The 13,462-nt window shown below is 45.7% G+C and overlaps 1 protein-coding gene across 1 annotated transcript in view; it reads left to right on the forward strand.

Annotated features, from left to right (window-relative positions):
* tiam1a (TIAM Rac1 associated GEF 1a) overlaps positions 1-13,462 on the forward strand; it is a 90,086-nt gene that overhangs the window by 40,663 nt on the left and 35,961 nt on the right. Inside the window, 6 exon segments of the mRNA XM_056284335.1 lie at positions 2,800-2,896; positions 2,899-2,969; positions 8,376-8,436; positions 8,439-8,479; positions 10,982-11,063; positions 12,361-12,447. Of these exon segments, the coding sequence (XP_056140310.1) occupies positions 2,800-2,896; positions 2,899-2,969; positions 8,376-8,436; positions 8,439-8,479; positions 10,982-11,063; positions 12,361-12,447 (439 nt within the window).

The following is a 13,462-nucleotide window of genomic DNA, read 5'->3' on the forward strand; positions in this document are numbered from 1 at the left end:
GCATCATCACTGCAGACCCATCACACCTTGGCCACAACCTGTACCAACTCCTCCCCTCTGGTGGGCGCTACAGAGCACCGTACCCCAAAACAACCAGATGTAAAAACAGTTTCTTTCCGCGGGCTGCCATTCAAATGAACGCTTAACATTGTCAAGTAAACCCAACCATTTTGTGTATACTGCACTGTACATTGTATGTATACTGGTACGCTCTGTCATGTCCATCTACCTCAGGCATGTATGTTAGTAACCTGCTAACATCTATTTCAGCATCTCTGATATATTCTCTGCACCATTGTACTTTATTGCCATACTTCACATGCATATAGCCGGTCCTTGTGTCTATATCTGAAGGTTGTTGTGTTGTAGTGTTGCTATTCTATGTTAAGTACATGGCGAGAGCCACAAAACCGGAGTCAAATTCCACGTGTGTGCAAACCTACATGGCCAACAAACCCGATTCTGATTCTGAGATTTTTTTCTTCTTTCTTTTCTCTTGCCTCCGGCCGCTCTGACTTTACATGATTGCCTTTTAATCTCAGCGAGACAAATTTGATCTGATCTGCTCTGAACATTAGCTGTCTGAGGATGCGACTAATCTTGCATAAATTCGGCGCCAAAATATCTGGCGATTGCAAGGCACCCATGCTCCAGTGGTGTCTATCACCCTGACAAGCATTCATAATAGGGACGATATGAAACGCAGGATTTCATCCTGCACGACACCTGACCTTTGGAAGACCCGATACGGGCAGACCTTGTCTACGGCATCGCAACGTGCGAGGAGGGGGGGTTAGATTTTGGACCGATAGAGTGAATTATGTGAGCTGTCCGTGAGGCAGGGGTATGCAGGTATGGGCAGAAGTGTCCGGTGTCCCATGACACAGTCTCAAGGACAGGCGTATAATAGCTCCACGTCTGATGAACCCCAGCTACGGGGGTGGCAGAGGGGAGAGAGAGAGAGAGAGAGGGGGGCGGGGGCAGAATGAGGGGCAACCTGCTGTCAAGATCTCTGCAAATGGAAGCAGATTCTGAAGCTTTCTGACCGGGCAAGGCCCCGGCAGCATTATAGGGGATTGATTTCCCTCCACCCACACACAAAGCTTCGGCTGTCGGGGTACGGGGGCAGAAATGCGAAGGAAGCAAAGCGTTTGGACCGGAGGGCAGGCCAGGGGGCTGAAGTGCTGCTTAGTATCCGAAGGGGGGGCGGGGGAAATCCTGCTCAAGCGGCAAAAAGTGAGCAGATTTCTCAATGATCCCGTCACGCAGTTTATCAGCCAGGTCCAACAGACCCCCACCCCCACCCCCCGAAACTGACTTTCCCCAGCTTTGTAATCTTGTGTTTGTTTTGGAGAATCTCAGGGAGGAAGAGGAGAAAGGGGGGCGGGGTAGACTGAGATAAAGAGGGGTTTACTTTTACCACGCTGTCCAGGCTTCCTCCACCCCCAGCAGAGGCACCGCGCATGGGCCAGGAGGGGCACCAGATGGTGCTGAGGAGGGCTGGGGAGTTCAGGGAGTTGGGGGGAGGTACTGTTTGTGGGGCCCCCAGTCTGCTAGCTGTCTGTAAGAATGCGTGCGTGTGTGTGTGTGCGCGAGCGTGTGTGTGTGTGTGTGTGTGTGTGTGTGTGTGTGTACACATGCATGCTGTGTAGAGCATGCGTGGTAGTTGGTACATGTGTAGATATGTGTGCAGGTTTTCTCAGTTTTCCTTTCTCTCAGTTGGACTGTCTTACTCCACACACACACACACACACACACACACACACACACACACACACACACACACACACACACACACACACACACACACACACACACACACACCAGCCAAGTCTAAGTTCATTTAAACAGGGACCACCATGGCAGATTGTTGACTCTCAGCAGATTGTGTGGCATAAATGAAAGAAGGAGGGCGGGGGGGGAGGGGGAGGGGGGTGATAAATTGATGGAGGGATGGGGTAACAGAGGGTGAGGGACTGTGCGAATGGGGGGGGGGAGGGAAGGGAAGGTAGGGGAAAAAGAAAAAGGGGGTGCCTAGATGCCGTCACCTGATAGGAGCAGATAAGCTCTCGGTGACAGACAGTTTGGGCTGAAATCAGAGCGAGAGGAGGAGGAGAGGAGGAGGGGAGGAGAGACGGACACAGCCGCCAGATTGTCAGAGGTCAGACTGATGAGCTTAAAGGTCACCGATCACGGCTCGCACATCAGATACATACCCACAAGTACGCACACTCAGACAATGCGCACACACACGAGGAGGCATGAAACACAAACAGATACACACTTGCACGCTTACCCACACTTACCCACACTTACCCACACACACACACACACAGTCCCATCACAGGCCACTTGTAACAAGAGACCCTCACCCACACAAACGAGTGTGAGTGTGTAATCAGATCCGCGGCCCTCGTCAGTGTCTGTCCTTCTAACCAACCTGCTGTGCCCGTAGAGAAAAATAAGGTATCGATGCGTCGGGTGGGGGGGGGGGGAGCAGGTTTTTTTAAATTATTTTAAATGCAAAAATAAGAAGAGAGGCTCATGGAAAATTACTGTTGTCAATGTGCCCCCCCTCCCCCTCCCCCGCCCCTCCCCCCCCCACACACAGGGGTTTAATTGGTATCCTCCCATCATGCAGGCAAGCCAATAAATGGACATGTAATTGTTTGCATGTTGTTTCACGCTACATGACTCCCGTGTGTGTGTGTGTGTGTGTGTGTGTGTGTGTGTGTGTGTGTGTGTGTGTGTGTGTGTGTCTGTGTGTGTGTGTGTGTGTGTGTGTGTGTGTGTTTTCAGAGGGAGAGGGAGGGCTCGGTGAAAAGCCTCCCCCGGCACAGCGTGGACAGTGACATCTGGGTTCCCGACTACCTGGCCCCCTCCTGGGTGTGTCTGCCAACGACCAGCCCGTGCTGGCCATCGTGCAGCCTGCGGAGACCACCCTGGAGGTCCTGAGCACCGTCTGCAAGGTGCCCCGCCCCCCCCCCCCACACACACACACATGTGACATGTTGCCTGCCAGTGGTTACTTTGTTACTGCTGGAAGTATCAGTTCTGATGTGGGGCGTTAAAGTTGCATCATGTGTTGCACAGTAAATACAGTGTTTGTTCTGTCGTCACTGTGAAACTGTCAACCTGTTCCATCATGTAGGGACAGAGCCCTCTCTCTCTCTCCCTCTCTCCCTCCCTCCCTCTCTCCCTCTCTCCCTCTCTCTGTCTCTCTCTCTCTATCTCTCTCCCCCCTCCCTCCATCTCCCTCCTTCTCTCTCTCTCTCCCCTCTCTCTCCCCCTCTCTCTCCCTCTCTATCTCCCTCCCCCCTCTCTCCCTCCCTCTCTCTGTCTCTCTCTCAATCTCTCTCCCCCCTCCCTCCATCTCCCTCCCTCTCTCTCTCCTCCCTCCCGCCATCTCCCTCTCTATCTCCCACCCCCCCCCTCTCTCTCCCTCTCTATCTCCCTCCCCCTCTCTCTCTCCCGCCCTCCCTCTCTCTGTCTCTCTCTCTATCTCTCCCTCCCTCTCTCTCCCCCTCCCTCCATCTCCCTCCCTCTCTCTCTCTCTCTCCCGCCCTCCCTCTCTCTGTCTCTCTCTCTCTATCTCTCCCCTCCCTCTCTCTCCCCCTCCCTCCATCTCTCTCTCTCTCTCTCTCTCTCTCTCTCTCTCTCTCTCTCTCTCTCTCTCTCTCTCTCTCTCTCTCTCTCTCTCTCTCTCTCTCTCTCTCTCCCTCCCTCCCTCTCCTCTGTCTCTCTCTCTATCTCTCCCGCTCATCCCTCTCTCTGTCTCTCTCTCTATCTCTCCCTCCCTCTCTCTCCCCCTCCCTCCATCTCCCTCCCTCCCTCTCTCTGTCTCTCTCTCTCCCTCCCTCCCTCTCTCTGTCTCTCTCTCTATCTCTCCCTCCATCTCCCTCCCTCTCTCTCCCTCCCTCCATCTCCCTCCCTCTCTCTCTCTCTCCCTCCCTCCCTCTCTTTGTCTCTCTCTCTATCTCTCCCTCCCTCTCTCTCCCTCTCTCATTCTTTCTTACTCTCTCCCCCCCTCCCTCCCTCTCTCTCTCCCCCTCCCTCCATCTCCCTCCCTCTCCCTCCCTCTCCCTCTCTATCTCCCTCCCCCTCTCTCCCTCCTACCTCCCCCCTCGCTTTCTTTCTTTCTCTTTCTCCCCCCGCCCTCTCGCTTGCTCGCTCCTCTACCTCTCTCCTCTGTCTCTCTTTCTTTCTTTCTCTCTCTCTCTCTCTCTCTCTCTCTCTCTCTCTCTCTCTCTCTCTCTCTCTCTCTCTCTCTCTCTCTCGCTCTCTCTCTCTCTCTCTCTCTCTCCTCTCTCTCTCTCTCTCTCTCTCTCTCTCTCTCTCTCTCTCTCTCCTCTCTCTCTCTCTCTCTCTCTCGCTCTCTCTCTCTCTCTCTCCTGCCCTCTCTCTCTCTCTCTCGCTCCCTCATGCCCTCTCTCTCTTCCTCTCTCCTTCCCGCTATCTCTCTCTCTCCCTCTTACTGTCTCTCTCCTCTCTCCCCCACCCCCCCCCCCCCCTCTCTCTCTCTCACACACACACACACACAGTCAGACGTGCTACCCTACACACCGTAAGTGGTGGTGACAGTCGGACCTGAGAGCATGCAGAACATCCACCTCGACGGGCCGGTCGGACACATCTCCCTCGTTCACACCTCAGTCCAGAGGAGCAGCTCGGATCGTTAAATTCCACACATGATAAGGCTGAATTAGGGCCTCGGCAAGTGTAAAGACGCCAGCGGCAGTTACACATTCAGTAGTCTGCTGACAGCCGGGGGCAGCCAAACATGTTAAAAACGCAAGGGATGAATATATCACGCACAACACAAGTGTGCGGTTGATGACTACACCAGAACCGCCCCTTAATGGATAATACCTCGTTTAGGCGGGACGGTAGGGCGTAGTTGTCCTTCTTGCAGTCATTATATGAATGCGCATTGTTTGCCATGATTGCGCAGTGGTTTTGTGGCGAGCGCCGTCGCCTCACAGCCGGGGGGAGGGGGGGTCCTGGGTTTGAGTCCAGTCATCTATGTGAGGTTTGCATGTTCTCCCCCCTTATTTGCATTTGGCAAAAACACGGGTGTCAGGTGAGCTGGAATTTCTAAATTGTCCATATGGTGTGTGAGTGAATGTGTGTTTGGATGACAGATCACTGTGATCTGTGATGGAGGGACCCCCCCTCCCCCCCAACACACACATACACACACACACACACACACACACACACACACACACACACAAAACCCTGTACTGGATTAGCCGGTATAGATAATGGATGAATGGATATTTCACCATCCCTTTCTTTACTTGGTCTCCTTTCCCATCTCTTCTTCATCTCTCTTACTCATACTTCAATATATATACCATCATCTATAGCAATATATACCAGCATCTATAGCAATATATACCATCATCTATACCAATATATACCAGCATCTATAGCAATGTATACCATCATCTATACCAATATATACCAGCATCTATACCAATATATACCAGCTTATATACCAATATATACCAGCATCTATACCAATATATACCAGCTTATATACCAATATATACCAGCATCTATACCAATATATATCAGCTTCTATACCAATATATACCAGCATCTATAGCAATATATACCAGCTTATATACCAATATATACCAGCTTATATACAATATATACCAGCATCTATACCAATATATACCAGCATCTATACCAATATATACCAGCTTATATACCAATATATACCAGCATCTATACCAATATATACCAGCTTATATACCAATATATACCAGCATCTATAGCAATATATACCAGCTTATATACCAATATATACCAGCTTTATATACCAATATATACCAGCTTATATACCAATATATACCAGCATCTATAGCAATATATACCAGCATCTATAGCAATGTATACCATCATCTATACTATTATATACCAGCTTATATACCAATATATACCATCATCTATAGCAATATATACCAGCATCTATAGCAATATATACCAGCATCTATACCAATACATACCAGCATTTATACCAATAATATACCAGCATCTATACCAATACATACCAGCTTATATACAATATATACCAGCTTATATACCAATATATACCATCATCTATACCAATATATATCCAGCATCTATAGCAATATAGACCAGCATCTATACCAATATATACCAGCTTATATACCAATATATACCAGCATCTATAGCAATATATACCAGCTTATATACCAATATATACCAGCTTATATACCAATATATACCAGCTTATATACTAATATATACCAGCATCTATAGCAATATATACCAGCATCTATAGCAATGTATACCATCATCTATACTATTATATACCAGCTTATATACCAATATATACCATCATCTATAGCAATATATACCAGCATCTATAGCAATATATACCAGCATCTATACAATACATACCAGCATTTATACCAATAATACCAGCATCTATACCAATACATACCAGCTTATATACCAATATATACCAGCTTATATACCAATATATACCATCATCTATACCAATATATATCAGCATCTATAAGCAATATAGACCAGCATCTATACCAATATATACCAGCTTATATACCAATATATCCATCATCTATAGCAATGTATACCATCATCTATACCAATATATACCAGCATCTATACCAATACATACCAGCATTTATACCAATATATACCACCATATATACCAATATATACCACCATATATACCAATATATACCAGCTTATATACCAATATATACCAGCATTTATACAAATAATACCAGCTTATATACCAATATATACCATCACCTATAGCAATATATACCAGCATCTATACCAATATATACCAGCTTATATACCAATATATACCATCATCTATACCAATATATACCCAGCATCTATAGCAATATATACCACCATATATACCAATATATACCAGCATCTATACCAATATATACCAGCATCTATAGCAATATATACCAGCATCTATACCAATACATACCAGCATCTATACAATATATACCAGCTTATATACCAATATATACCAGCATCTATAGCAATATATACCAACAACTATACCAATATATACAATCATCTATACCAATATATACAATCATCTATACCAATATATACCAGCATCTATACCAATATATACCAGCATCTATACCAATATATACCAGCTTCTATATCAATGTATACAATCATCTATACCAATATATACCAGCATCTATACCAATATATACCAGCTTCTATACCAATATATACCAGCATCTATACCAATATATACCAGCTTATATACTAATATATACAATCATCTATACCAATATATACCAGCATCTATACCAATATATACCAGCTTCTATACCAATATATACCATCACCTATAGCAATATATACCAGCATCTATAGCAATATATACCACCATATATACCAATATATACCAGCATCTATACCAATATATACCAGCTTATATACCAATATATACCATCATCTATACCAATATATACCAGCTTATATACCAATATATACCATCATCTATACCAATATATACCAGCATCTATAGCACTATATACCAGCATCTATACCAATACATACCAGCATCTATACCAATATATACCAGCTTATATACCAATATATACCAGCATCTATAGCAATATATACAGCAACTATACCAATATATACAATCATCTATACCAATATATACCAGCATCTATATCAATATATACCAGCATCTATACCAATATATACAGCTTCTATACCAATGTATGCCAGCATCTATACCAATATATACCAGCATTCATACCAATATATACCACCATTTATACCAGCATTTCAGATACACTAGTGCATACTGAATAACTCCTTATAGTTTATCATAGTATGTCTACATCCAAGAGACTAGTGACACACTTGTATGAAGTGTTCCTTGTATGTGTGTGTGTGCCCTTTTGGATGTGTGCTAGTGGTGCTAGTGTGTGTGTGTGCATGCATGTGTTTGTTTGTGTGTGTGTTAAGCATGTGAGAAGCAACTGGAGCGCCTAATCTCTCTGAGTATGATGCACATATGTAACTGGCCATGCATGACTGAATACATGTGTACATTCTGCCTTTTTTACCCATATAGTCTAGTGAATTGTATCGTTAGAAAGTTGAAATCCAAAATGAAATCACATGAAAGTACAAACACATGGATTTCCATGTCATTCCAACAGCAAAGCAAATCTGTTAAGTCGTAACCATTCTCGCTCGTTATCGCTGGAACAATTAAAGTTTATCAGAAACCCCCCCCCGCATTGTTATTTCCTGAATTAGCAGCTGTGTATTGCAAAAGAATATGTGTCTTCATCCTGCTGCTCTCCTTCTCCCCGCAGGCTCATAAACTGGACCCGTCCCACCACTACCTCCGGCTGACAGTGTGTGTGGAGGGCCGGCGCTGCTGTATGTTCCCAAACCTGAGGAGGAAATCTCAGATCTGGTGAGTACACGTGCAGTCCCACACAGTCTGCAGTACTGCACAACATCACAATTCATTCTGCTGTAATATATAAAACAAGAGTGTATGTTTGTATGTTCGCTTAAAACTCCAGAAACATTCACCGTAGAACAAAAAGAAAGGCATCGTTAGAATCAGCGCTTTCCAAGGATTGCCACAGCTTGAAAAATATTTCAAAAACCACAAGTACAAAATCGGATTTAATTGCGAAAGAGGCGTTCCAACGATGCTTTTGTGGAGACTTTCGGCAGATCCTTCCAGTGGTCAAGGGAGGCACTACACCCAACACTGTCAACGCCTCGCCTGAAGGCACGTAACATAGTTTACCCCGAGAGCGCTGGAGCACGGAGCGATTAATACACACTTGATGAATGGATTGAAAATTATGACATTTGATAATTTTCGTTAATAAGATTCGTTTAGTCGACATTCGTTCATCCCTTGTATCATATCATAAATTATCCTATATTTCATCATCGATGATATCGTAAACGGATCGTGTCGGTTGTTTTGGTGCCCTCACTTTCCCGGGCAACGCCGGCACCTCTGCTAGTGTCTAATACACACACATCAAATGATTAAGGGTGTAAGCACAGAGACGAAGTTTTGCAAGGAGTGTGTTCGAGCCTCCCAGCTGCCTCGCTTGTGCTGTGAACCAGAGTCAGAGGAGCATTAAAGGTCTTGGGATCGTGACCCCTTTTTTTTCCCCTGTTTGAAGCATTTTATTTATAATTGAAATGCTGGCCGATATGAATGCATGCCTCTGCATGTTCTCATGAACTCGCTATGGACATGATTTGCAATGCATATGAAATTCCAGGCTGCAAAATGAGCACGGCGGCGTATGACATAAATTATGCAAAGTAGTATTCCGTGTGCACGATTTGTGCCACTACACTTTTTTGTTGGGTGCGGAATTGGATTTTATGCTGATTCTGCCGTGTGTGTGTGTGTGTGTGTGTGTGTGTGCGTGTGTGTGCATGTTTTGTTTCCGCTTCTTATTATTCATATAAACCCTCGCGCCATTGAAAACAGGATTCGTGTCTGCACGATTCAGCCGCCGTGAACCTGAAACCCCCGTCTCTTGGCGGCGGTGTTTTGCAGGCGACACACTGAGCTGGATCTCTGTACTGTCACTGGATAACCAGCCCCCCTTTTCCCCCAAACACTTATTCATCACTTCCCTTGTCTCCCCCTCTCTTTCTCTCTTGCTCGGCTTTCTTTCCATCTCTCCTCTTCGATCAGTGACTCAATTCGCTGGCCTTTATCCCCGGTTCAGAACATTACATTCTTAGTTTCCCCACAGAGGCAGCTGAGCTTCGGGCCTCCTGCGCCTGTCTCTTACTTCATACACACAGCTGCGACCGTGAAGTCAGGTCAGCGTCTTCAGCGAGGCCCCACAGCCTCTGCAGACCTGACTGCGTGCTGGCCTTACAGCCTCCACAGTCAACCGCCCCGTTACACAGCCTGAATAATATATGAGTACTCTTAATAATATATGAATATTTCTGACAGCCTTAATAATATTGATATTATCAATAATGATATTAGCACGGCGGCATTAGCGCGGTCGTCTCTCGGCAACAAGGTCCTGGGTTCGAGCCCTGGGGTAGTCCAACCTTGGGGGTCGTCCCGGGTCATCCTCTGTATGGCGTTTGCGTGTTCTGTGTGGGTTTCCTCCCGTTGACCCGGTTTCCTCCCACAGTCCAAAGACGTGTAGGTCAGCTGACACAGTCCAAAGACGTGTAGGTCAGCTGACTCGGCATTGCTAAATTGTCCCTAGGTGTGTGTGTGTGGTGGTCTGTCCAGGGTGTCTCCTCGCCTGCCGCCCCAATGACTGCTGGGATAGGCTCCAGCATCCCCGCCACCCTGAGAGCAGGATAAGCGGTTCGGATAATGGATGGATGGATATTATCAATAATAATATTAATATTATTAATGACAATATCATATGAATATCTTGATAATAACATTAATATTAATACTAATATTGTTAATAATATTGATCATGTTAATTATATTATATTAATATTTTGATAATATTATTATTAATAATAATAATACTAATATTGTTAATAATATTGATCATATTAATGATATTATATTAATATTTTGATAATAATATTATTATTAATATTAATACTAATATTGTTAATAATATTGATCATGTTAATAATATTATATTAATATTTTGATAATAATATTATTATTAATATTAATACTAATATTGTTAATAATATTGATCATATTAATGATATTATATTAATATTTTGATAATAATATTATTATTAATAATAGTATTATTGACGATATATGAATATTTCCTACAGCCTCCACAGTCAGTTGCCCTGTTAAAGAGCCTGAATAATATATGAATGTGCCCGTCCTTCGTTAAGAGGGCCGGGATGACCTTGACCGCCGAGAGGACACCATTGCTCGCCGGACATGTCTCAGCCGAGTGCACCTCTTGTTGTGTGATTGCAGCTCTACAACGAGATGGAGATTTGCCCCAAAAGGACCAAGGTGATCCGCTTCGACAAAGCCGAGTGCAGCGCTGTGGGATATGGTACGGCTCTATCTCTGACACGCGCTCTGTTTGACCCGGCCACTTACTCCCCGCCACTGTATGATGTAGTGAGTGTATCAAATTGATTTAGTGACGGACTTTACTCAGCCAGGCTTAATTAATGACAATAGCGGCACGGCCCAGTGGTGGCTGTATTTCATATTAATTGGCGCCATTTGTCCGCAATTAATCAGGTCACGTAGTCATCTGTAACCAGTACGTGGAACAAATCATGTTGTTTTTACATAAAATGACTGGAGATTCTCTCTCTCTCTCTTTATATATATATCCATCATCCATGTATCCCTCCCTCCATCTATCCATCTATATCTATCTATCCCTCCCTCCCTCCCTCCCTCTCTCTTTCTATCGATCTCTCTCTATCTATCTATCTATCTATCTATCTATCTATCTATCTATCTATCTATCTATCTATCTATCTATCTATCTATCATCTTCTATCTATCTATCTATCTATCTATCTATCTATATCTATCTAGCGAGCACGCGCGACGCGCGAGCGCGAGCCAGCGAGCGAGCTCGAGCCTCTCTCTCTCTCTCTCTCTCTATCTCTCTCTCTCTATCTATCTATCTATCTACTATCTATCTATCTATCTATCTATCTATCTATCTATCTATCATCCCTCTCTCTCTCTCCCTCCCTCCCTCCCTCCCTCCCTCCCTCCTCTCTCTCTCTCTCTCTCTCTCTCTCTCTCTCTCTCTCTCTCTCTCTCTCTCTCTCTCTCTCTCTCTCTCTCTCTCTCTCTCTCTCTCTCTCTATCTATCTATCTATCTATCTATCAATCATCCCTCTCTCTCTCTCCATCCATCCATCCCTCCCTCTCCCTCTCTCTCTCTCTCTATCTATCGATCTCTCTCTCTCCCTCCCTCCCTCCCTCCCTCCCTCCCTCCCTCTCTCTCTCTCTCTCTCTCTCTCTCTCTCTCTCTCTCTCTCTCTCTCTCTCTCTCTCTCTCTCTCTCTCTCTCTCTCTCTCTCTCTCTCTCTCTCTATCGATCTCTCCCCCCCCCTCTCTCTCTCTCTCTCTCTCTCTCTCTCTCTCTCTCTCTCTCTCTCTCTCTCTCTCTCTCTCTATCTATCTATCTACCCTTCCCTCCCTCTCCCTCTCCATCCATTCATCCCTCCCTCTCCCTCTCTCTCTCTATCTATCTATCTATCGATCTCTCTCCCTCCCTCCCTCTCTCTCTCTCTCTCTCTCTCTCTCTCTCTCTCTCTCTCTCTCTCTCTCTCTCTCTCTCTCTCTCCTCTCTCTCTCTCCCTCTCTCTCTCTCCCTGTAGGGTTTTCCGTGGCGGTGGTGGATCATACAGGAACACAGCAGCTTTACATAACGGAGGTGAAAGCAGCAGGACTGGCCTCAGCTAAAGGTGTGTGTATTGGTGTCGCGTCCTCGCACATCATTCAAAACACAGCAAACACCTGACATACCAGAGACACCTGACATACCAGAGACACCTGACATACCAGAGACACCTGACATACCAGAGACACCTGACATGCCATCCCGTCACAGCTCTGGACAGACAGATTCTTCACATGCCGGCCCGGTGCGACTGCAGGTTAGCATAGCTGGCATAGTCAGAAGAGCCACCAGACCTTCTGTTGGTGACGAGGGCTAGCTAGACTTGTTGGGTCGAGACGCGGTGGAGGCGAAAAGAGAAAAAACAACAACATCCATTTGTCAGCTTTTGACGGCCGTTCTTATAGCGGCGTCTACCGATCTCCGGCTCGTGGCTCCCTATCGTCCGACAGAACCGGAGAGATTCGACGGGCCGGAGAGACGACGAGGGGTCGCGTGGACGCGGCGTTAATGTATAGAAAATGACGTGCCCCGCTATTCTGGCCCGGAGTCAGACCCAAGGTTACTCAAGTGTGAGATTGCGTCCTCCAGTGCATTAGCATTGTAAACGCAGCGGGCCTAGCATGCTGTCACCATGGCCGGAGGAAACGACCGCACTACTGCCTTTCCTCCTCCATAGGGAAGCCTGGATAGAAAGCACTCGTGGCAGCCAGTGAGCACATGACGTCCATTTTTTATATCACGATATCACAGCGTCACAGAATTAACTGTGTCAGACAAGGTTTTTTTTGTCTGCCTTTGTGCGCATGCATACATCTGTATGTGTGTGCGTGTACTTACATTGTGACTGTGGACTGAGGAGAATGAATGGGGAGTGAAAGCCATGGTGCTTTAACTACTGGAGGGTACATGGAGAAACCAGGCCAGCGTTGGACAAGGAGCCCCAAAGGCTCTCTCTTTATATACGAGATTCCCTTTTCCCCTCCCCCCCCTGCTCACACACACACACACACACACAGACACACACAGAGTGGTATTGCCAAAGGGTTTATCTCTCTGTCCAATAAAGTCTCTATGCCACA

Source organism: Lampris incognitus, chromosome 8, assembly GCF_029633865.1.
Source record: "Lampris incognitus isolate fLamInc1 chromosome 8, fLamInc1.hap2, whole genome shotgun sequence".
NCBI lineage: Eukaryota > Metazoa > Chordata > Actinopteri > Lampriformes > Lampridae > Lampris > Lampris incognitus.